The sequence below is a fragment of the Mesoplodon bidens genome, assembly GCF_964165515.1.
Source record: "Mesoplodon bidens genome assembly, chromosome: 1".
Lineage (NCBI taxonomy): Eukaryota > Metazoa > Chordata > Mammalia > Artiodactyla > Ziphiidae > Mesoplodon > Mesoplodon bidens.
The window spans coordinates 23,616,139-23,640,216 of record NC_138176.1 but is presented as its reverse complement, the minus strand read 5'-3'; the positions used below and the strand labels follow the sequence as shown (position 1 = coordinate 23,640,216).

At 40.0% G+C, this 24,078-nt stretch overlaps 1 protein-coding gene across 7 annotated transcripts in view; it reads right to left on the bottom strand.

The window, feature by feature from the left end:
• The window catches only part of SORCS1 (sortilin related VPS10 domain containing receptor 1), a 575,706-nt gene that overhangs the window by 81,774 nt on the left and 469,854 nt on the right, over nt 1-24,078 (bottom strand). For all 7 annotated transcript variants that reach the window (XM_081221934.1, XM_081221935.1, XM_081221930.1 and 4 more), the window contains exons 15-17: nt 22,541-22,658; nt 20,904-21,034; nt 17,667-17,780 (exon numbers count right to left, since the gene is read on the bottom strand). In XM_081221934.1, the coding sequence (XP_081078060.1) occupies nt 17,667-17,780; nt 20,904-21,034; nt 22,541-22,658 (363 nt within the window). The remainder of the gene's footprint in view (nt 1-17,666; nt 17,781-20,903; nt 21,035-22,540; nt 22,659-24,078) is intronic.

The window sequence follows — 24,078 nt, the reverse complement described above, 5'->3', positions numbered from 1 at the left end:
AAGTGCTTTGAACACTATGGATCACTGCCAGGCCAGTTATTAATTTAAGCTCACCTCACAGGGTAGTTGTAAGGATGAAATGGATTAATGTACACAGAACACTTAAAACGCCCCTGACAATTAGCAAGTGCTTATGAAATGCTGTCAGTTATTTTTATTTAACATTATTATTTATCCTACCTGTTCACAACCTTCATGGGTTCCACTTTCTTTAGGACAAGTCACAAATCCTCTGATCTTGCGAAAGAAGCCTTTGTTTTACTTTTCTGGACTCTTTCTTCCCAACTAGCTCATTCTGCCAAACTTCTCTTTTCCATCCTCTTGAAAGTACTTCCTTTCTTTTGTTCTTTCTGGTTCCATGTCCTCCTGTATGCTTTATCAGCTGCCTAAAACTTACCCACACTTTATTTTATTTTTTGAATTTTATTTTATTTATTTTTTATACAGCAGGTTCTTATTAGTTATCCATTTTACATACATTAGTGTATATATGTCAATCCCAATCTCCCAATTCATCACACCACTACTCACCCCCCCTGCTGCTTTCCCCCTTGGTGTCCATACGTTTCCTCTCTATGTCTGTGTCTCAATTTCTGCCCTGAAAACCGATTCATCTGTACCATTTTTCTAGGTTCCATATATATGCATTAATGTACGATATTTGTTTTTCTCTTTCTGACTTACTTCACTCTGTATGACAGTCTCTAGATTCATCCACATCTCTACAAATGACCCAATTTAGTTCCTTTTTATGGCTGAGTAATATTCCACTGTATATATGTACCACATCTTCTTTATCCATTCATCTTTCAATGGGCATTTAGGTTGCTTCCATGACCTGGCTATTGTAAATAGTGCTGCAATGAATATTGGGGTGCATGTCTCTCTTTGAATTATGGTTTTCTCTGGGTATATGCCCAGTAGTGGGATTGCTGGGTCATATGGTAATTCTATTTTTAGTTTTTTAAGGAACCTCCATACTGTTCTCCACAGTGGCTGTATCAATTTACATTCCCACCAACAGTGCAAGAGGTTTCCCTTTTCTCCACACCCTCTCCAGCATTTGTTGTTTGTACATTTTCTGATGATGCCCATTCTAACTGGTGTGAGGTGATACCTCATTGTAGTTTTGATTTGCATTTCTCTAATGATTAGTGATGTTGAGCAGCTATTCATGTTCTTCCTGGCCATCTGTATGTCTTCTTTGGAGAAATGTCTATTTAGGTCTTCTGCTCATTTTTGGAGTGGGTTGTTTGGTTTTTTTAATATTGAGCGCAATGAGCTGTTTATATATTTGGGAGATTAATCCTTTGTCTGTTGATTCATTTGCAAATATTTTCTCCCATTCTGAGGGTTGTCTTTTCATCTTGTTTGCAGTTTCCTTTGCTTTGCAAGAGCTTTTAAGTTTCATTAGATCCCATTTGTTTATTTTTGTTTTTACTTCCATTACTCTAGGAGGTGGACCAAAAAAGATCTTGCTGTGATTTATGTCAAAGAGTGTTTTTCCTATGTTTTCCTCTAAGAGTTTTATAGTGCCCGGTCTTACATTTAGGTTTCTAATCAATTTTGAGTATATTTTTGTGTATGGTGTTAGGGAGTGTTTAATTTCATTCTTTTACATGTAGCTATCCAGTTTTCCCAGCACCACTTATTGAAGAGACTCTCTTTTCTCCATTGTATACCCTTGCCTCCTTTGTCATACATAGATCAGTTGACCATAGGTGCGTGGGTTTACCTCTCGGCTTTCTATCATGTTCCATTGAGCTATATTTATGTATTTTTGCCAGTACCATACTGTCTGATTACTGTAGCTTTGTAGTATAGTCTGAAGTCAGGGAGTCTGATTCTTCCAGCTCTATTTTTTTCCCTCAAGACTGCTTTGGCTATTCGGGGTCTTCTGTGTCTCCATACAAATTTTAAGATTTTTTGTTCTAGTTCTGTAAAAAATGCCACTGGTAATTTGATAGGGATTGCAATGAATCTGTAGACTGCTTTGGGTAGTATAGTCATTTTCACAATATTGATTCTTCCAATCCGTGAACATGGTATATCTCTCCATCTGTTGGTATCATCTTTAATTTCTTTCATCAGTGTCTTATAGTTTTCTGCATACAGGTCTTTAGTCTCCCTAGGTAGGTTTATTCTTAGGTATTTTATTCTTTTGGGTGCAATGGTAAATGGGAGTGTTTCCTTAATTTCTCTTGCACGTTTTTCATCATTAGTGTATAGAAATGCAAGAGACTTCTGTGCAATAATTTTGTATCCTGCAACTTTATCAATTTCTTTGGTTATTTCTAGTAGTTTTCTGGTGGCATCTTTAGGGTTCTCTATGTATAGTATCATGTCATCTGCAAACAGTGACAGTTTTACTTCTTCTTTTCCAATTCATATTTTTTATTTCTTTTTCTTCTCTGATTACCATGGCTAGGACTTCCAGAACTATGTTGAATAATAGTGGTGAGAGTGGACATCCTTGTCTTGTTCCTGATCTTAAAGGAAATGCTTTCAGTTTTTCACCACTGAGAATGATGTTTGCTGTGGGTTTGTCATATATGGCCTTTATTATGTTGAGGTAGGTTCCCTCTATGCCCATTTTCTGGAGAGTTTGTATCATAAATGGGTGTTGAATTTTGTCAAAAGCTTTTTCTGCATCTATTGAGATGATCATATGGTTTTTATTCTTCAGTTTGTTAATATGGTATATCACATTGATTGATTTGCATATATTGAAGAATCCTTGCATCCCTGGAATAAATCTCACTTGATCATGGTGTATGATCCTTTTAATGTGTTGTTGGATTCTGTTTGCTAGCATTTTGTTGAGGATTTTTGCAACTATGTTCATCAGTGATATTGGTCTGTAGTTTTCTTTCTTTGTGACATCTTTGTCTGGCTTTGGTATCAGGGTGATGGTGGCCTCGTAAAATGAGTTTGGGAGTGTTCCTCCCTCTGCTATACTTTGGAAGATTTTGAGAAGGATAGGTGTTAACTCTTCTCTAAATGTTTGAGAGAATTCGCCTGTGAAGCCATGTGGTCCTGGGCTTTTTTTTGTTGGAAGATTTTTAATCGTAGTCTCAATTTCAGTGCTTGCGATTGGTCTGTTTATATTTTCTATTTCATCCTGGTTCAGTCTCGGAAGGTTGCACTTTTCTAAGAATTTGTCCATTTCTTCCAGGGTGTCCATTTTATTGGCATATAGTTGCTTGTAGTAATCTCTCATGATCCTTTATATTTCTGCAGTGTCAGTTGTTATTTCTCCTTTTTCATTTCTAATTCTATTGATTTGAGTCTTCTCCCTTTTTTTCTTGATGAGTCTGGCTAATGGTTTATCTATTTTGTTTATCTTCTCAAAGAACTAGCTTTTAGTTTTATTGATCTTTGCTATTGTTTTCTTTGTTCCTAGTTCATTTATTTCTGCTCTGATCTTTATGATTTCTTTCCTTCTGCTAACTTTGGGTTTTGTTTTTTCTTCTTTCTCTAGTTCTTTTAGGTGTAAGGTTAGATTGTTTATTTGAGATTTTCCTTGTTTCTTGAGGTAGGCTTGTATTGCTATAAACTTCCCTCTTAGAACTCCTTTTGATGCATCCCATAGGTTTTGCATTGTGGTGTTTTCATTGTCATTTGTCTCTATGGATTTTTTGATTTCCTCTCTGATTTCTTCAGTGATCTCTTGGTCATTTAGTAGTGTATTGTTTAGCCTCCATGTGTCTGTGTTTTTTACGTTTTTTTCCCTGTAATTCATTTCTAATCTCATAGTGTTGTAGTCAGAAGAGATGCCTGCTATGATTTCAATTTTCTTAAATTTACTTAGGCTTGATTTGTGACCCAAGATGTCGTCTATCCTGGAGAATGTTCCATGTGCACTTGTGAAGAAAGTGTAAGCTGCTGTTTTTTGGATGGAATGTCCTATAAATATCAATTAAATCTATCTGGTCTACTGTGTCATTTAAAGCTTGTGTTTCCTTATTAATTTTCTGTTTAGATGATCTGTCCATTGGTGTAAGTGAGGTGTTAAAGTTCCCCACTATTATTGTGTTACTGTCAATTTCCTCTTTTATAGCTTTTAGCAGTTGCCTTATGTATTGAGGTGCTCCTATGTTGGGTGCACATATATTTAGAATTTTTATATCATCTTCTTGGACTGATCCCTTGATCATTACGTAGTGTCCTTCCTTGTTTCTTGCAACATTCTTTATTTTAAAGTCTATTTTATCTGATATGAGTATAGCTCCTCCAGCTTTCTTTTGATTTCCATTTGCATGGAATATCTTTTTCCATCCCCTCACTTTCAGTCTGTATGTGTCCATAGGTCTGAAGTGGGTCTGTTGTAGACAGCATATATATGGGTTTTGTTTTTGTATCCATTCTGCGAGCCTGTGTCTTTTGGTTGGAGAATTTTATCCATTCATGTTTAAGATAATCATTGATATGTATGTCCCTATTATCATTTTCTTAATTGTTTTGGATTTGTTTTTGTAGGTCCTTTTCTTCTCTTGTGTGCACTTAGAGAAGTTCCTTTAGCATTTGTTGTAGAGCTGGTTTGTTGATGCTGAATTCTCTTAGCTTTTGCTTGTCTGTAAAGCTTTTCTCTATTGAATCTGAATGAGATCCTTGCTGGGTAGAGAAATCTTTGCTGTAGGTTCTTCCCTTTCATTACTTTAAGTAAGTCATGCCACTCCCTTCTGGCTTGTAGAGTTTCTGCTGAGAAATCAGCTGTTAACCTTATGGGAGTTCCCTTGTATGTTATTTGTCATTTTTCCCTTGCTGCTTTCAATAATTTTTCTTTGTCTTTAATTTTTTCCAGTTTGATTACTATGTGTCTTGGCATGTTTCTTCTTGGGTTTATCCTGTATGGGACTCTGTGCATTTCCTGGATTTGGGTGGCTATTTCCTTTCCCATGTTAGGGAAGTTTTCGACTATAATCTCTTCAAATATTTTCTCAGGTCCTTTCTCTCCTCCTTCTGGGACCCCTATAATGTGAATGCTGTTGCCTTTAATGTTGTCCCAGTGGTCTCCTAGGCTGTCTTCATTTCTTTTCATTCTTTTTTCTTTATTCTGTTCCACAGCAGTGAATTCCACCATTCTGTCTTCCAGGTCACTTATCCATTCTTCTGCCTCTGTTATTCTGCTATTGATTCCTTCTAGTGTATTGTTCATTTCAGTTATTGTATTGTTCATCTCTGTTTGTTTGTTCTTTAATTCTTCTAGGTATTTGTTAAACATTTCTTGCATCTTCTCTGTCTTTGCCTCCATTCTTTTTCTGAGGTCCTGGATCATCTTCACTATCATTATTCTGAATTCTTTTTCTGGAAGTTCGCCTATCTCCACTTCTTTTAGTTGTTCTTCTGGGGCTTTATCTTGTTCCTTCATCTGGTACATAGCCCTCTGTCTTTTCATCTTGTCTATCTCTCTGTGAACATGGTTTTTGTTCCACAGGCTGCAGGATTGTAGATTTTTTGCTTCTGCTGTCTGTCCTCTGGTGGATGAGGCTATCTAAGAGGCTTGAGCAAGTTTCCTGATGGGAGGGACTGGTGTTGGGTAGAGCTGGCTGTTGCTCTGGTGGGCAGAGTTCAGTAAAACTTTAATCCCTTTGTCTGCTGATGGCTGGGGCTGGGTTCCCTCCCTGTTGGTTGTTTGGCTTGAGGCCACCCAACACTGGAGCCTACCTGGGCTCTTTGGTGGGGCGAATGGCAGACTCTGGGAGGGCTCAAGCCAAGGAGTACTTCCCAGAACTTCTGCTGTCATCACAGTGAGACACAGCCACCCCCCGCCTCTGCAGGAGACCCTCCAACACTAGCAGGTAGGTCTAGTTCTGTCTCCTATGGGGTCACTGCTCCTTCCCCTGGGTCCCGATGCGCATACTACTTTGTGTGTGCCCTCCAAGAGTGGAGTCTTTGTTTCCCCCAGTCCTGTCGAAGTCCTGCAATCAAATCCCGCTAGCCTTCAAAGTCTGGTTCTCTAGGAGTTCCTCCTCCCATTGCCAGACCCGCAGGTTGGGAAGCCTGACGTGGGGCTCAGAATCTTCACTCCAGTGGGTGGACTTCTGTGGTATAAGTGTTCTCCAGTTTGTGAGTCACCCACCCAGCAGTTATGGGATTTGATTTTATTGTGATTGTGCCCCTCATACCATCTCATTGTGGCTTCTCCTTTGTCTTTCGTTGTGGGGTATCTTTTTTGGTGAGTTCCAGTCTCTTCTTGTCAATGATTGGTCAGCAGTCAGTTGTGATTCTGGTGCTCTCGCAAGAGGGAGTGAGAGCATATCCTTCTACTCTGTCATCTTGAACCAATCTCCCTTATCCACACTTTAAGTGGCAGCTTACCTCCTGTTTTTTCCTGACTATGATAGTAAAATCATAAGAAGTTCATATATAGTCATTTAGACATGACTAGTCATGTTCTAGTCATTGTACTAAGTTTTTAACATGATTTGCCTTCAGAATATCCCTAATAAGGAAGGTATTATTATTCCCAATATACAGATGAAATTAAGATTCATAGAACTTAACTAGTTTTCTCAAGATCATACAGCTAGGACCCTAGATAATTTGTCTCTAGAATACATGTACTCTTTACCACTACACTGTACTGCCTCTTTAACTGGAGTGAGATATCTGTCCTCTAATCTCTTACAGGAATCCCTATGATTTACTTGATAGGAGTCATTTATGCCTTTTATGATTTTCTTGCTGTGTGACTGTGAACTTTAAGCTCCTTGAGAGCATCCTTGTGCCCCAGACGTGCAAGGCTGATAATCAGGAGGTTCACACTGGGATGACTGTACGAGGTTAAATGTGGAAATATCTGCCTAACAGTTGGGTCTTACCACTGCCCAAAACCTTCAAGCATCTCACCCACCAACCCAGCTATGCTGACCCCTATCCTTGGAGTCCCTGCTTCTCCTGGCAATCCAGAAGTGAATGGGTTAATACCTAGAACACCAGGAAACCTCCCAAACCCTGCTCCTAAACTAAGATCCCTATTCATTCTGATTGGTCATTGCCATGTCTGAGCATCTCGAACATCACCCCATCTGATATTTTGAAAAGTCCATTGTAGATGCTTATGACTGTACACTGATGTGAAAGAAAATAAGGACAGATGGGAAAGAAGAAAAATACTGTGCAGACACTGGAGAATGGTGACATTCTGTTACCAGCAATGGTAGCAGAAAATGACCAGCATTGTCACACGGTAATTATGGCATCCCAGTGAGTTAAACTCACTGCATGTATCAGAAATGTGCATCAGAAACTCCCTGCATGTTTCAGAGGCAAGGCACTATGCAAATTAAAGGCAGGTTATAATTTTTAATCACTTAGCATCCAAGCACACCTGTGACTCTATCTTGGTGAGCAGCTATGGAGGCATGGGCCCACCATCACCAGTGGAATCATCAGCTAGAGAACATTCCTTTTGTTTGTCGCTGTTCTGACCAATCATCGCCACAGGCTTTCCTGAATCCTGCAGCAGCAGGAGTCCTCTTTAAACCCAAAGCACGAATCCATCCCTCTGGGATTCTGCCACAGAGAAGACTTGGTAATTTTTTAAAAATGCTCATTAAAAACCATTCTGAAACCATTTTATTTCCTGGATGAAAATGGCATCACATTAGCCCTACCAGACCAGTCCCCGAAATTTAGAAGAAAATTGTGCAGAAATACAGAGTTCATTTACTCAAGTAAGCACACACCTGCATTACAGAATGGTTCAATTTTCATCCCAGCAGCAATCCCTAGGTCTGAGTTACATAAATGAATAATACATTTAGTATGTTATTAAATGGGGCTGCTTACCTCTGTAATAACAAGGCAACTTATGATTATATTGGACTTAAGCTCTGAATATTACTGGGATGCATTTAGTTGGTAAAACATTCTTCAATCTGCCAAGAATAAAAATGCTTTATAATGGCAAGGGAGTCTTTGTACAATTACTGAAAGGAAACATTCTGCAAATATACCTTTGATATTACCGACCGTTCATCTGTAGATAGTGTCTTGTTATTTCAACAACCCCAGTTTCAGCTACTCTCTTCCTTCCTTTCTTGATACTCCTCTGTCAACTTTTCCTTTTTACCCCTACCCTCTTTGATTTTCCTTCTGGCTGCCTGCCAGTCTTAAAAAAAAGAGGAAGGCCATAGTTTTTCTTTGTGAGAGTAAAACTGGAAAAAACATTGGAAGTCTTCATATCCTGTGATTTTGCTATTCAGCAGTTTTTTTTTAATTTATGATTTTGTACAGATGTTTATGGTACAGATGTTTGATACAGATGTTTATGACTATTCAGTGTATGCTAAGTTAACAATATAGTCTAGTTTAGTCAATCACAACCCTGTATGTGATGTCAAGACCCTGCCCCCAGAAATTATGGTTTACTTGAGAATTCTGGGCATCAGTGTGTTTTTGCTTTTAAGTTCCCCTGGTGATTCTAGTGTGCAGCCAGGATTAAAGATCACTGCCCTGGTGGTTAAAACTAGTGTTGTGGAACCAAATAGTCTGAGTTTAAATGCAGGCTCTTACTCATTAGATAAACTTGGGCAATTTACCCAGACTCTAATGTTTGGGTTCTCTGCCTGTAAAATAGGAATAATTACAGAATCTTTCCCTAAAGTTCTTGGGAGGATTAAATGAGATAATGTATTCAAAAGGACTTAGCATAGAATCTGGCATATTGCAAGACCTTAATAAATATTAAAATATCAAAAGGTAGTAAAAAGTTAGTATTTAATGTTTTAAATATTAGCTTGCTCTTATACAGCAAGTTCCCTGAAAATAGACGCCATGCTCTTACTGCCAAGATTACCTTAAGATCAAATCAGACCACATCAATTTCTTCCTTAAAATCATTCAGAACTGCTTATGGCTTATCCATAAAGGGTAAAGTTCAGGTTTAAAGGAGAGATCCATGATCTGTCCTCAATGCATTTTTTTTCAGCTTTAGCTCTTTCCACTGCCTGACATGCTTCTTGAGCTCAGGCCAGGTTGATGTCTACATGTCTTCTTCTGCCTCTGTTGTTCATTCTGCCTGGGATGGTCTTTACTCTGTCAAGCTTCTATTCATTCATTAAAAATCAGTGTAGAGGGCTTCCCTGGTGGCGCAGTGGTTGAGAGTCCGCCTGCCGATGCAGGGGACACAGGTTCATGCCCCGGTCCGGGAAGATCCCACATGCCACAGAGCAGCTGGGCCCGTGAGCCATGGCCGCTGAGCCTGCGTATCCAGAGCCTGTGCTCCGCAATGGGAGAGGCCACAACAGTGAGAGGCCTGCGTACCGCAAAAACAAAAAACAAAAAACAAAAACCCCAAAAAACAAAACAAAACAAAATCAGTGTAGAAATTATGTTTTCCTATGATGTCTCCTCTTTTTTCACAGTAGTTGTTACATGTAATGACCAAGAAAGGGCTAGAACTCTAGGTTTTCTTATAGCCAAGGTAGGTCTTGTTGTCGCTGAGCTCTGTTGACCTTCATTTGTGCACACGAGAAAAATTTAAATAGTTTAATTTCTTGGTTTGTACTATGTGTCTTTGTTTTCAAGGGAAAACCGCCTTGTTACAATGACACTTAACTTGAAACGAGAAATGGGGCAAGCCCTGGGGACAGAGAAGGGAGCTGGTTCTGGGGACAGTGTATGGCTAACACTTAAAATCTTTCTAGATCCAATGTGCTCACATTTCAACAATAATCCTATGTAGCAGCCATAACCCCAACATTCAGAAAGAATAGGGTTCCATGGCTGACTAAGCAGGTTCTCCAAGTTTCTCTCCTCAAGGCAATAGCTCTCAGGACTTTCCCCTTAAACTGAGTAAGCAGGCCTTGGGATTAGGGGACTCTCATCAGACAGAACACTAGATTGAGGGGAGAAAACTTCTCTTGCATTAAGTAGGATGGAAGCACAAGTCATTTAATTTGAACAGTAAATAGAATGTGGCTTCATTCTGAATGCCAACTTGATGAAGTGAGACATATGGCCAAGTTAAACTAAATGACAGCATCAAAAATCACTAGAATGGCTCATGGAATCCACTGCTAGAGTCAACTAGTTGTACAACAAATTTATAGAAGGAAAATTTCCCTACTTTTAAGTATCGGCAGTCGGAGGAATCCTAATACTGAATCATTTCAAATTGGTCATGAACATGTCAGAACCTGAAGGGATCTCAAAGATCATCCAACACAATCCCTCTCTTTGCACATAAGAAAAAAAAGAGATGCAGTTTAGAGGGCTTGCCAAGCTCACACAGGGGGCAAGTAGTGGTTATGGGCCTTGGGACTGAGTTTGGAAGTCTCCTGCCATGATGCCATACCACGCGGATGAGGATCGTTATTGCCAATACCACTGATGTGGGCAAGGACGGCGATGCGAGGAACCAGATCTCCACATACACCTTCTTCATTACAACCCTAATGCCATCCCATACAAATATGGGAAAATGCATCTAAGAAAGATATTCTGAAAAATCAACTTTGTAGCAACAGACAGCTATGGAGCGTTTGCTGTGAGACTGCATGGGTGAGTTCCAAGAAAACAGTTACTTGGGCCCTTGCAGTGCTGGGGTCTATAAACAATGCAAGTGATTTCCTTTCTGTGGACTTGAAACACATGCACCACTTTTAGGACCAGTTATTCTCTGTGATGCACATTGACAAATCTTGCTGAGTAAATCAGACTGAACAGCAAGATCCCCAGCAAGATCAGAAATGGGATCACTTGGGAAATGACCACAGCCCCCAGAGACCCTAGAAATAGCAACCCCAGAGAGCAGTGGCAGGATAACCAAGGTCTAAATGTTTTCATAGCTGATGTAGAAAGGAATATGTTTCTAGAAAGCATTTTTATTTGTTTTTTTAACATCTTTATTAGAGTATAATTGCTTTACAATGGTGTGTTAGTTTCTGCTTTATATAGAAAGCATTTTTAAAGCATTCTAAATGTATGTTGACAGTATGCAGATTGCTATTTTGCTATACTTTATGTGTATATCAGTGGGTCCTGGACCCACTAAGTATTTTTATATAGATACTGAATTAATGTTATTTTAAAATATTTTTTTTAACTTCCTGAGTAAATATTCCCATTGAATATTGAGAAACTAACCCTGAGGATCAATAACAACTGTCACTGTACATTTACATTCTTTCGGGAGGGATTAATGGCTCCTTGAAAGAAACTCCACAGACAAAACTTTCTATATCCACTTTTTTTATAAACACATCTAGAAATATCTCTGGTTTAATAGAAAAAAGAAATCTGTCCCTTGAGGAGGTTATCTTGGCTTCTTAGAATAAACCAGCCCAATGTCTACTTTATTTTATATTTACAGAATCTTTTACGGTTGGCATGAAACAAGCAACATCCTAGTTAATTTGGCAACTTAAATTTGTATCATGTTCCCTGGATCCAAAACAGTATAAACAAGATTTAACCATATATAAGTACAACTAAATAAGCTTGGGCTTCTGTATGTGCAAACTGAGATATTTATAGTCATCGATGGAGAAACAGAGGAATAAATTTGAGGTTATTTCAGCACTAAATGCCAGATGATGTACAAAGGAATACTGATTTCATTTTATTTGAAGAAAAGGGACTCGTTTACTAATCAGGTAAATGTGTTATCTGCCTTGAGTGGTACTGGGGACAGACATGTGTTTTGTTTTTTTTGTTTTGTTTTGTTTTTTTTGCGGTACGCGGGCCTCTCACTGTTGTGGCCTCTCCTGTTGTGGAGCACAGGCTCCAGACGCGCAGGCTCAGCGGCCATGGCTCACGGGCCCAGCCGCTCCACGGCATGTGGTATCTTCCCGGACCAGGGCACGAACCCGTGTCCCCTGCATCGGCAGGTGGACTCTCAACCACTGCGCCACCAGGGAAGCCCAAGACATGTGTTTTGATGTACAGTGGTTACTAATTATGTGACTTTATGAGCCTACACAAGCTATTATTTCAGTTTTACCGATGACCAAACAAGGGCTTAGGTTAAATGTGTCCTAGATCTCAGTACCGTCATGACTATTAACTATGAAATAAATGTCTGGACTATAGATACACAATAAAAGGAAGTCTTCCCCCTCTTTTTACCTTCACTCCAGAGGAGTCCTTCACTCCAAAAGTCCAGATGCTGGTGATGGCATCTGTATTTTGTAAAGTGACTACTATCTGCTAGGCACTGTGCTGCATGCTTCATATACAGTATCATATTTAATCAACCTCCAAAAGCAAATAGCAAAATTTTATAGGTTACGAAACTAAATCTCAAAGAAAGGAAGTCACTTGCTAAAGATAAAGGTAAATGGCAGAGACTGGATTAAGACTCTTAATCTGTTTCATTCTAAAATAACTCTATTTTTCACCAAACAACACATCCCCCCTTTGAGTTCACTCTGTACCCATAACAGGCTGAGGCCCCATTACCAGCCTCCTTGTTTTCCATGGAATGGCTTGTGGAAGATATGAAGGAAAGAGTCAGGGAGAATGTGGTAGAAGCTTGCTCACACGCTGTCCTATGGTGTGGATATTGGACACTTGAGACCACTGGACCAAGCCCTAAGGACTGGTGGCTACAGCCACCTAGAGGGACATTCTGTACCTATTTCAATACTTATTCCAACTCTCTAAGACCTTGCTAAGAACTGAAACAAAAACTGCACACCTGTTCACTTCTACACAGTGAAGCTGGTAACAATTTTGGCATCTCCTTGAAATAGCATTTCTATTGGGAATAATAATAACCAATGCTAGAATGTTTCCATCACAGTGAAGTGAGTGAACCTGAGAACACTGTTTATATATCCAGGGTAATAAACTAACTGTGAGTGCAACCATAACCATTTACAAAGTGAGGCCTTAAAAAAAAAAGGGAAGGTTTACCTGCATGCTTTCAAGTAAAGTCGCGGAAAGGTGCTACTGGCAGATTTGCTTGATAAGCTTGATCGACAAGGGACGATTGCTTAGTAGACCTGTTCAACTCAAGTTCTGATTGCATGGCTGCAGTCTGTGCCCTGCTGTAAGGGACTGGGTGAGGCAAGGGAGGTGCCTGGTGAGTGAAATCTATGGAGGCAAGAACTCTCAAACCAACCCTGCCCTTGTGATTCCTCTGCACTTCATCCCAGCCTGAAGCTAATACAGATTCTGTGCTGACAACTTGAGATGCTCATGGATGGCTTAAAACAGGCATTGGAGGGACTCAGCGGGGCCCAATGGCTCCTTAATTCTAGAGACTTCCAGGCACAAACGTCAGGGCTTGTCTTTGAGAAAACTACCAGCATAGCCTTTTCACCTGGATCATTTCTTGTTCCTTTGCCTTAAGTAACCTGCTTCACACCTTCTTAATTTGGGAAATCCTGCTTGCCCTTCCTCTCAGTGTTCCCTTACAGAATCCATTGGTGTCCGTGTTTTAAAGGAGGATGGCAGTTAATATAATTGAATCTCTCATATGTGAAACTCACAGGCAGTGCGTGGGCAGGAAGCTGGTGTTTCAACCCTTAATGGGGGAGATATCTGGCAATGCCTTGATACTCAGCTCTAAGAAGCAATCAGCTGACTGGGTGGAGTTTGCTTTAGGAGCTTTCAGAAAGACCTTCAATTGCCAAAGAGACTCTAATTATTGTTGTAGGGTTTTTTGGGTTTTTCTGGGTTTATTTTATTTTATTTTTTTGGTGGTACGCGGGCCTCTCACTGTTGTGGCCTCTCCCATTGCGGAGCACAGGCTCTGGACACGCAGCCTCCACGGCATGTGGGATCTTCCCGGACTGGGGCATGAACCTGTGTCGCCTGCATCGGCAGGCAGACTCTCAACCACTGCACCACCAGGGAAGCCCTGTTGTAGGGTTTTAATAACAATTATTATGTTATGAGAATGCTAACTGCAGCATTGTTTATAGCAGCACAAAACAGGAAATGACCAAAATGTCCATGAAAGGGATGACTACATAATCCCAGGTGCTTGAATCCTAGGAAGTTAAAAGAAATTAGATGGAGAGTAGCCTTATACACTCTGACTTGGAAAGATGTTTAAGTTATGTTTTTGAATGAAAAAGGGAACTAGAAGAACAACACATCTAGTAGGAAACTGCATATAAAAACAACCAAATTAATTTTGTATATTTTTTTCTTGGCATCATTATTCACTGACAAATGCAAAGGAAAGTGTTTAGAAACATGCATATCAAACAGATCACACTTGTGTGGGAAAGGGGGCCAGGATTAGGGGGATCATCTAAATTGGCTTTTTAAACAGAGAAAGCATGTATATTTTTTTGTAATTAAACATCTGTAAGTGAAAAGCTAAATATTTAATGGCAGCATTGTAGCAGCTACAACAGATTACTGAATCTGTGCTTATGAAATGCCACTGAATCAACATAGAGCCAAGTGACATCTGGGGTCAGGACTGGAGTGGTACTCAGAGGGCAGAAAGTTCTTTTTCAATTTCATCTACACTTTATATCTTGCCAGCTCTTGAGTTGGCTACAGACACTGCAAATGGGAATTTGATGATATTGGGGCCTTCTTTGAGGGTGATTTCAGGCCCCTGTCCCAGCTAATGGTCTTTCTATTCCTGATGCAAATGTGTAGTTTAGACAGTATGTTGATCTGTGGGGTTATGATTAATACCCGCTTCCCCGACCTTAGCCCATAGGGTGCTATGCAGGTGGTCACTCTTCCACCTGTGAGCCCTTTACTTTTGAGAGTAGGGCATTCATCCTATCTGCTGATAACTGGTATTAATTGTATGTTCCTTTTACACAAACTTGCTCACTGATGCTAATGCTTTTCTGCAGAAAGTTTAAATGGAATGGATGAAACTAGCAGATGTGATAACTCAAGAAAAATCCCTTAGGGTCAGATGCTCTCAGGTAATGCCCACGGATAGAAGCAACCTTCTGAGAGTGGAGGTGGAGCCCTAGGAAGTAATATTTGTGACTGTGTGATTAATAAACATAACTGCATTGACAAACATTTATATACCTGGACACATATTGTTGAACCACTTTTTTAATTGAAATTTTAGTTTTATAGGGCATAGGTGAAAAATCCCATTGAATAGAATATTATAAATTATTCATCTCTGATGTTTTATTTTATATGGGTTAGGATTTATTTGGGTTTCACATACTGAGTTCACCAAAGGAATGGTGAAACCTATTTAGGGGTAGCTGAAAAATGTGTGTGTGTGTATAAATATATGTATATAATTATAAAATTAAAATACATATATATTCTCAATAAACTGAAAAGTGAGGGGTCATCAGCCTTTATTCTGCCTTATTACAGTGATTTGAGTAGCCTCTGGAACAATTAGACCCCTCTGTACTTCAGCCTCCTCTCATTAATACCAAAGAGAGAATAGTATAACTCCCCTGACTGACAGTGAAAAAAAATCAATTCTGAAATTAGCTTCAGGGACTCCTAATGCCCTTTACAATGTCTAAACATGCTGGTACATGCAAGTGATAAAACTACTGTCTTTGTCATTTCTTCACCATTAAGCTTTGTTATTTCACCAGCCCTTTTCAATTTCTCCCACGATGCTAGATGCTGAAGACCTCACTGACCTATTGCTATAAAAATGTTATTTGTATTTTTCTCAGATTTTGTGTTTCTCTTCAAATAAATCACAGCTTATTTCTTTATTCAATCAGAGATAAGAATATTTGATGTATGTGTCTATGTTTTTTCCCTCCTTCTGCAAAAAGGTTGAATGGAATGGATGAAACCAGCAGATGTGATAACTCAACAAAAGTCCCTTAGGGTGAGATGCTCTGAGAGTAGTATATATTATTTCGGTAATTTTTTAAAATTAAAAAAACTTTTAAAATTTCAAATACAAAAGTACATAAATGGAAACATGAACATCCTCTCCTCTGTATTGAACCTCCCATGAGAAATGAGAAGGGCAATTGTCAAGTAATGCTGGCCTATCGGTGAGGTACCTACTCTCTCCCTCCCTCCCTTTTTCCCTCCTCCCACCCCTTCTTCCCTCCACCTCCCTCCCTCCTTCCCTTCCTTCCTTCCTTTCCTCTCTTTTTAACTTTTCAATACCAGAATTCTCAAATATGCACAAATGAGAGAAAATAGTATCATAAATACTCATGCCCTCATTAACTTATCTTCAAAATTTACTAAACCTATCCCTTTTTCTAATATTTTAAAACAAATGCCATACACCATGTATCTTTAAAAGATAAGGTTTCTGTTTTTAGCCTAACCAAAATATCATTATGACACCTAAATATATAATATATTTAGTTAATATAATAGAAATATTTAGATTTAGATATAACCTGATATCACCTGTGATGGTCAATTTTATGTGTCAACTTGCATGGGCCTCAGGATGGCTAGATATTGGTCAAACATTATTCAGGGTGTTTCTCTGAGGGTGCTTTTGGATGAGATTAACATTTAAATCAGTAGACTGAGTAAAACAGATTGCCCTCCCTAATGTGGGTGGGCCTCTTCCAATCAGTTGAAGGCCTAAATAAAACAAAAATGCTAACCCTCTTCTGAATAAGAGAAAATTTGTCCTGCCTGACTGCCTTCAAACTGGACAGTGGCTTTCTTCCTGCCTTCATACTCAGATGGAAACATCAGCTCTTCCTGGGATTTGACCCTGCTGACCTTCAGACAAGAACCTCACCATCACCTTTCCTGGTTCAGCATCAGCATTCAGACTGGGACTGGAAACAAACCATCTGTTCTCCTGGGTCTCCAGCTTGCCAACTCTCACCTTGTGGATGTCAGGATTTGGACTTGCCCACCTCCATAGTTGGGTGTTCCCATTCCTTATAACAAATCTCTTTATATACATACATACATACATACATATATATATATATATATATATATATATATATATATATATAAATAAAATATCCAATTGGAGATAGAAAAACATATCTCAGGAAAACCCTGATACATACATCACTAATCACCAGACCACAGTCCATTTCCCCATATGGCTCAAAAACGTCTTTTAATAGTTTTTTTGAATTAGAATCCAAATAAGTTCCACACACTATTTTCTAAGTCCATAAATATCAGTTACAATTGTGGGAAAGTCACAGAATGGTTTCCCTTTTATGGTATTTCTTAAATAATATTGGATAAACCCCACAACACAGATCATTAAACACAAAATTTAGACTCTGATTCCAGATTTATAAAGATCAGAATGCATGCCTTCAATGTGTCAAGACTGGACAGAAAGAAAATGAAACACATTCCTACTAACACTGGTATACTCTTGAAAAGTCAATAAGCTTCTTTTCTGCCTCAAGTTTCCACATCTATAAAACAGGAAATGCACATGGGAAATATTTGTTTGGCCTTCCACACAGGGATGTCATGAAGGTAAAAGGTAGCCTCATGTGATTAACTAGTTCTGAAATAAAGTATCAAAAAATGAAGATATGTATATATTATCATCATCGCCACCTTCATCCAAGGAACCTATTTCGTTTCTTTGTTTGCAACTGGGGTCTTATTCTCAGATGAAATTTGCACTATTAATGCAAATTTGTGCTGCATTATTAAAATGAACAAAAGCAAGTAAGTCAGTGCTGTAATGAAATAGGCCTGGCCTTTGATCAGACGTAATTCGGTACGTTTAACACAGGCTGAAAAGCAGCAGAAGTTGACCTCCTAAGGCCACTGCTTCAGACACTCACCCGGTACTATTGAGGTAACTCTGTCCCAAGCTGCAGTCCTTCGACAGAGAAGACGGATTGAACCAAAAGGCTGGCAGGCACTGACCATTGCTGTGTCGCTCATAACCATAGTCACTGTTGGGGAAAGAGCCAAGAGAAACCTTTCAGTAGATGGCAACATTACTGACAACAATTGCACGTCAGTCCACAGCCAACTTCTACCCTGGTTTAGTCAAAAAGCAGGCATTCACTGAATCAATGTCTTTCCAAACATGGAATCTTTTTTTCCCATGGAATATCTATCAATTACCCATGAAAACATTCTACAGAAGCCATTTTGAGAAATGCTAGCTTGGAGGCCACAGGGGTGCATGTGTAGAGAGGAAAGCTCAATGCCCAATAATTCCCATTAAACACCTTTAAGCTGGGAGAGTAGATGTTGTTCTCATTAGGGGGAGACACAGTACTGATTGTGGTTGGGCCCAGAGCAAGCTATAATGGTGGAAGTCGTCCTCAGTGTCAAGTTTCACTGAAGAGTTTAAGGCATCCACATGTGGTATAATCTTCATAACTACTGATGTCTTTGAGGTGCTCTTCCAAGACATCTGGATCTACCAAGGAGAGCTGAGCCAGGTCTCTCTGTGCACAAGCCATATGCTTCAAAGTCATAGCAGGAAAGGAAATGGCCTTTAGGACTGCTGCAAGCATTCCCCCAAGGCAAAGCTCCGTCCTATGCCATTAATGCTGCAGTTGCTTTAAATCTGCTCTCTAGTTTGAAAATAGTCAAAGACTTTTCTCAGCCTCCTCGCATTCTTATCTCCAGGAGCCTCTGAGTGGCCTGATATTCTTGGCTTCTGAAAGATGAACCCGGGCGCAGAGTATGGCAACAAATTGCACCTCCACACGCACAGATAAATCGCAGGTGGCAATCAGTGAGCATTAGTATGAATTGGCCCATCTGTGTAAAGGAAGTGAGATACTGGCATACAAGGGTTGCAGAAGGAGAATTAGGCTTGCTCAGGGGCCTGTCACCAGGCAGCTGGCACCTAGAATTCTGCCCATACCAGCTGGATTTGGTGCTGATGCAACACAGCACGGGTAGGAAGACTTCAGGAACGCTGCCTACAGGACACCCAGTGTTCATTTAAGGAAATTATTTTACAAACGCTGAAGAATAACAAGCAAGGTCCTCTGGTAGAGGGCTGTCCAGGGGAGAGCCAAGCCAAGAGAGAACATTCAGTGACAACCACCTTTCATTATGCTACAGTCAAGAAGAATCAGTGAAGCTCTAGGTACTAGTAGAAACCAATAAGATCATGGCAATCCTTCCAAAATATTTTCAGAAATCATGCAGTTACAAAAATCCCATTTGACCAGGCAACCTTACGATGGGCTCGTTCATGATGCATTTCCCACTTCTCCAATTACATTTTAGTTAGTGGGATGAGCAGCAGATTCCAATCACAAATGAATGCAGGAATTGGGCCAAGACTAAGGGGAGTGAGAGATGGGGGAAGGGGGAAACTTAATTGATTTCCTTACCCTGTGTTCTTTTCACCCTAGTCAAGCTTAAAATTGAGAAGAAAACAACACACGACAATGCCAACAGCAAAAGACTAGCCTATGTTGGAACCTTGTAGAAAAGATTCCCAAAGGAACAAAGGTTTCCAAAAGAAATCAGGGAATTAGGACTTACTTTTTCTCTTTGGTTTTCTATGTGAAAATAAATTTGCTCTCTGCCAAAGAATGACTGTTCGGTAAGGCCGAAGTCAAACCACTAAGATAAAAAGTTAACTCCCCATACGGATCCTCCTTGAATAGAGTGAGTGAAGGAGAAGCAATCAGGCTTCAGAAAGAGGGATGTGATGAATGACACACTCGCCATGGAACTTTTCCCTGTGAATGTATTTCAGGATGTTAATCCTGAAAGGTAGGACAGAGATAAAATACTTTTGTCACTGTAACAATGTTTCACTGACTGAAACAGAAGTCAGGGCTGGGGAGGCCCCCCCAGAATTCCTTGTGAGCCCCCATGTAACTGAAGCTCTGCCTTCCCTCTGGCTGAGCCCGGAGAGATAAAGAACTGACTCTTGGCTTGCCTTCTTTACCAACAAGAGAGGAACAGCGTTGGGTTATCGGTCTGAGTTCTGGCAGCCAGTTTGCCAGGCCTACCAGTACTATTTATTTAGAGAATGCTCCTGTCATGGTAGCATGACAGATGACTTCCTTTTTCTAAGATATGTGATGTGTATGTACACAGTATTTCAGCCCAACCACTGATAGTCTGATGATCGGATACGTGACCGATGATCGTTACGCAGCTAATATTGTTAAATGAATGCCTTTGGTTCTTATGCTGGCCAACTTTCAATTATTTAGCACTGATATACACATTTAGCAAATGCTTTCTCTAAACCAAAAGCATATAAATAAATTTTATAAAGAAGAAGGAAAAAAAGGAACCGAAAGTGAGACAGACATGATCAAGGGAGTTACCACCTATTCATCCTCAGTCATATTTCAACCTTATCGGAATGTCAAAACCAGAACAAAGCAAGGGCATCACTGGACCCACAAGCTAGCTTTCTGCTTAACTAATGCTCCAGAAAGAACATTGTGGCACTCTGAGTATATTTAACTTCTCAATGTCTCAGTACTTTTCCAGTTTAAACTCGCTTAATCCAGGTAAAGGAAGAAGTCTCTCTTACCGCTAGGTTCACAAAGCCACAGACGGCAATACTAGTGGTTCCATTCTTGCACTGAATTCAGAAAAGTCTTCCATGGCTGTCACAAGCAATAGTCAGCTAATCACTGATTGAAAACATCCAGGTATAGACAATTTACTGTCCTACATGATCATTGTTCCACTACCAGGAACCCTAGATTCTAGAAAGACTTTTATCTTGAGCACAAATATGTTTGCTCTCTGAAACGTCCACTTATTGTTTTCAGTGTTGCTGTATGAAGAAACTCAGGGTCTATCTAGTCTCTCTTTTTGTCCTGAGATCTGTCAAATATATGAAGATAATGACCAGCCATCTTCTGAGTCCTCCTTAAGTCTAAAGAAACCCCTGGTTTTTCCATATACACACACACATAGCTAGCAAGCCATGATGTCCCCAAGTGGTAATTTCACATGAATGTAGGCTTGTCACTTGGATTTATGCATGTTACTATTATTTGATGTCTAAGCTTTCATTAAGGCCCACGTGGGTTTGAAATACTAGACGACTCTATGGGATAATAGTACAAGCTCACCAGTCAAAATCAGCCTCTGTGCAGACACAGGGTTCAGACTCCATAGCTCCTGCATATTTCCCTTGCATACATTTCCGCTCTGATTTTCTCTTCTTATATATCCTTTTTGCTCCCATGATGCATGCTTCCCCCTGTAAGGAGACAAGAATCTCATGCAGTTGGGCATACAGCTTGGACCTTCCCTACTCCGCATCAGGACAGTTCCGGGAGATGGTCTCAAACCTTAGTGTAATGTGGACATACGCAGTCTGCTTTGTGCTAACAGCATTTCCTTTTTGATTCTAGAGCCCTATCATAGAACATGATGATAAAGGCAATCCTAAAAAGCACTGAGGGTGTGTCCGAAAGTCCGGAACTCTATGTATTCAGCAAACCTTTACTTGGCAAGGTATTAAGTAGAGTGCTATGAGGGGCACACAGATAATTAAGACAACCTGCAACAGTGTATGGCCAAAAGAATCTGTAGTAATTAAGTTCAATTCATCTGTAATAAAAAATGTATACATTTGGTCATTTATGAGCATATGAAAGAAGAATATTGCTAAGAAACATAAAGGTCCATTTTGCCTTGATTTATTATGCCTCTGCCCACACAACTTTATAGCACTGATTTTATATCCATCTACCAGATAAGCAAGAGCACTAAATTCAGCGTTTCTCCACAAGATAAATAAAAGCTTTGAATATCCCAATGCGTGTGCGTTCCAAAGGGGGAAATATCAGTCACATAAATGAGCGATCCTTTGATTGTTGAGCCTCTGAGGAAAGTGGGTGACTCTAGCTGATGTAGCTCCCACTGTCAAACCCAGCTCTGTGTGTGTGTGTCTGAAGGACCAGACGGAGTTTTGTCTAAGCCAGTCTACACTGTCTTTCTTGAGCAAACTCACTTTAACCAGCTGCATTACACATCTACATGTAATTATATGATTTAGTCTAGGTTTGGGGTATATGATGTGTCACGCTCTGAACATGGTGATGGCTTTGCAAGCAAGGGCCTCTGCCATGTCCTTTGAGAGGCCGGCAGAATGAGTTCTGCCTTGAGAAGTCGAAGGAGAGATGCTTTCAGCCAAGCATTCTGACATGAGCAGGGTAGCAGAGGGGCCAGGATGAAGGAAATTTTCCTATTAATAATTCTGCATCCTTATATCACAAGTACCTTGGAAGGAGGCAAGAAGCGTTACCTAATCCCAGGGAAGCATAGCAGTGGGGAGGAAGAATTTTACTGGCACCACTCACGCAGCATAACTTTGTTATTTCATGTTTCTGTTTGCATTGCTAGATAAAACTGAACAGCCTTTCCTCACCCTTACCCCCATACCCTGCAGCCAGATGACATGCTCAGATAAATTATGTTTGGATCTCCGGGCTGAGTTGGTATTTCATTTTGAGTTGTAAGTCTTAGCCAAGCACATTTGAATTTTATCTCATTATATCCTAGTACAATAAAAACAGAAGTCACTTCACAACAAGCTATAAATGAGTTTGTTCACTGCTGTGGCACACAAAGCACATAAGAAAGCACCAGATGGACAATTTTTGCCCAGAGAACCCCAATTCCTACACTTTAATGACTTGCTTCCTCCCAGTACTCTCCACGCCTCCCACCCAGGACTCAACCTCAGCTCCCTCCCTCCTACCTGGCTGTGCAGCTGCCAGGGTCTGTAGTCCTCCTCAGCACAGCGTCTATCGAAAATGGACTTGTAGTCCACTTTGACCAGCTGCCATTCAGAGCGGTGGCTGAAGTGTCCAAACACTCTGCAGAGTTCATGACGATAAAAATAATCACAATAACAGCAATGCAGACAGTTATACATCATTTACTGAATGTTTGCTATGAGGTTAGCACAACGCTAAGCATATTACTTTTTTTTTTTTTTTTTTTTTTTGTGGTACGCGGGCCTCTCACTGTTGTGGCCTCTCCCATTGTAGAGCACAGGCTCCGGACGCGCAGGCTCAGCAGCCATGGCTCACGGGCCCAGCTGCTCTGCGGCACGTGGGATCTTCCCGGACCGGGGCACGAACCCGTGTCCCCTGCATCGGCAGTGGGACTCTCAACCACTGCGCCACCAGGGAAGCCCCAGCATATTACATTTGATATCACATATCACTTGATCCCCACACATATTTCTGAGGAGGGTTGCTATTATTGGCTCCACTTCACTTGTCGGTAACCTGAGGCTTGACAAATTTTGTTAACATGCAAAAACCAAAGTCAAATCACTAAGAACTGGTAGAGTCAGAACCCAGGGTGTTCGACTTAAAAGTCCACTTTTATATATTGTACAACAAGAATGGTTGACCCCAAAAAAAAAAAAAAAACCAAAAAAAATTGAGAAAAGCATAGACACTGACTTCTTTGCAGTCCAAGGTTATACCTCTAGGTTCTCTTGCTAAAGTCCATCATTTCCACGGTTTCCATGCTATTTTACCTTCCCACCAGTCCCAAGGGAAAGTGGGTAGCAAGGCTGAGGAGTTATAACTACTTCCTACTCTGTGCATTCTATTCTCCTGACTCAGAGAGACTCAGCTATTTAATGAAGTGTTTAAATCACCTATTGTCGATATAAATAAAAGCCACAAAGGAGCGTTTTCAATCAACTTTTTTAATCTGTGTTTTGTAAACATAAAAGTTGAATGAAGACAAATGATGGAATAAATTGCTAATCCAGCTATGTTTACCGTGGGCAAAATGTAGCTATTAGGCATATTAAATTTTTGTTGCTCTTTTCTCTTGTTAAAAAAAAGGAGTAGGGAGAAAAAATTAGAAAATGTACCAGCTATTCACTTTGATTTAAACATTTTCACTGCTGACAGGATCAACTGCTTTAAAATCTTCCCTCTCTGTTTTTCATGTCCAATTTTCCAGGAGAAGGAAAAATCACAGTTTCATATTTCAAATTCAAAGCTCATGTTTTGAAACCCAGAGGCAGGCAAGCCATTAATCAAGTCTTTCACAAATTAATGATCATCACTTTCCAGACAAGAATGAGTATAAATGCAATCTCCCCAAGAACAGACTGTTCTCGTGGTTTCCCTAATATGGCTCACAATTGGGTTAGGTAAAGAGCCAGGGAAAAATAACATCCTTTGTGGGGTTTTCACCAAGCTCTGCGTTCTGCCTTAAAGTGAAAATCATTCTTACATGCCTGTCATTTTCTGTATATCAAGCATGTTT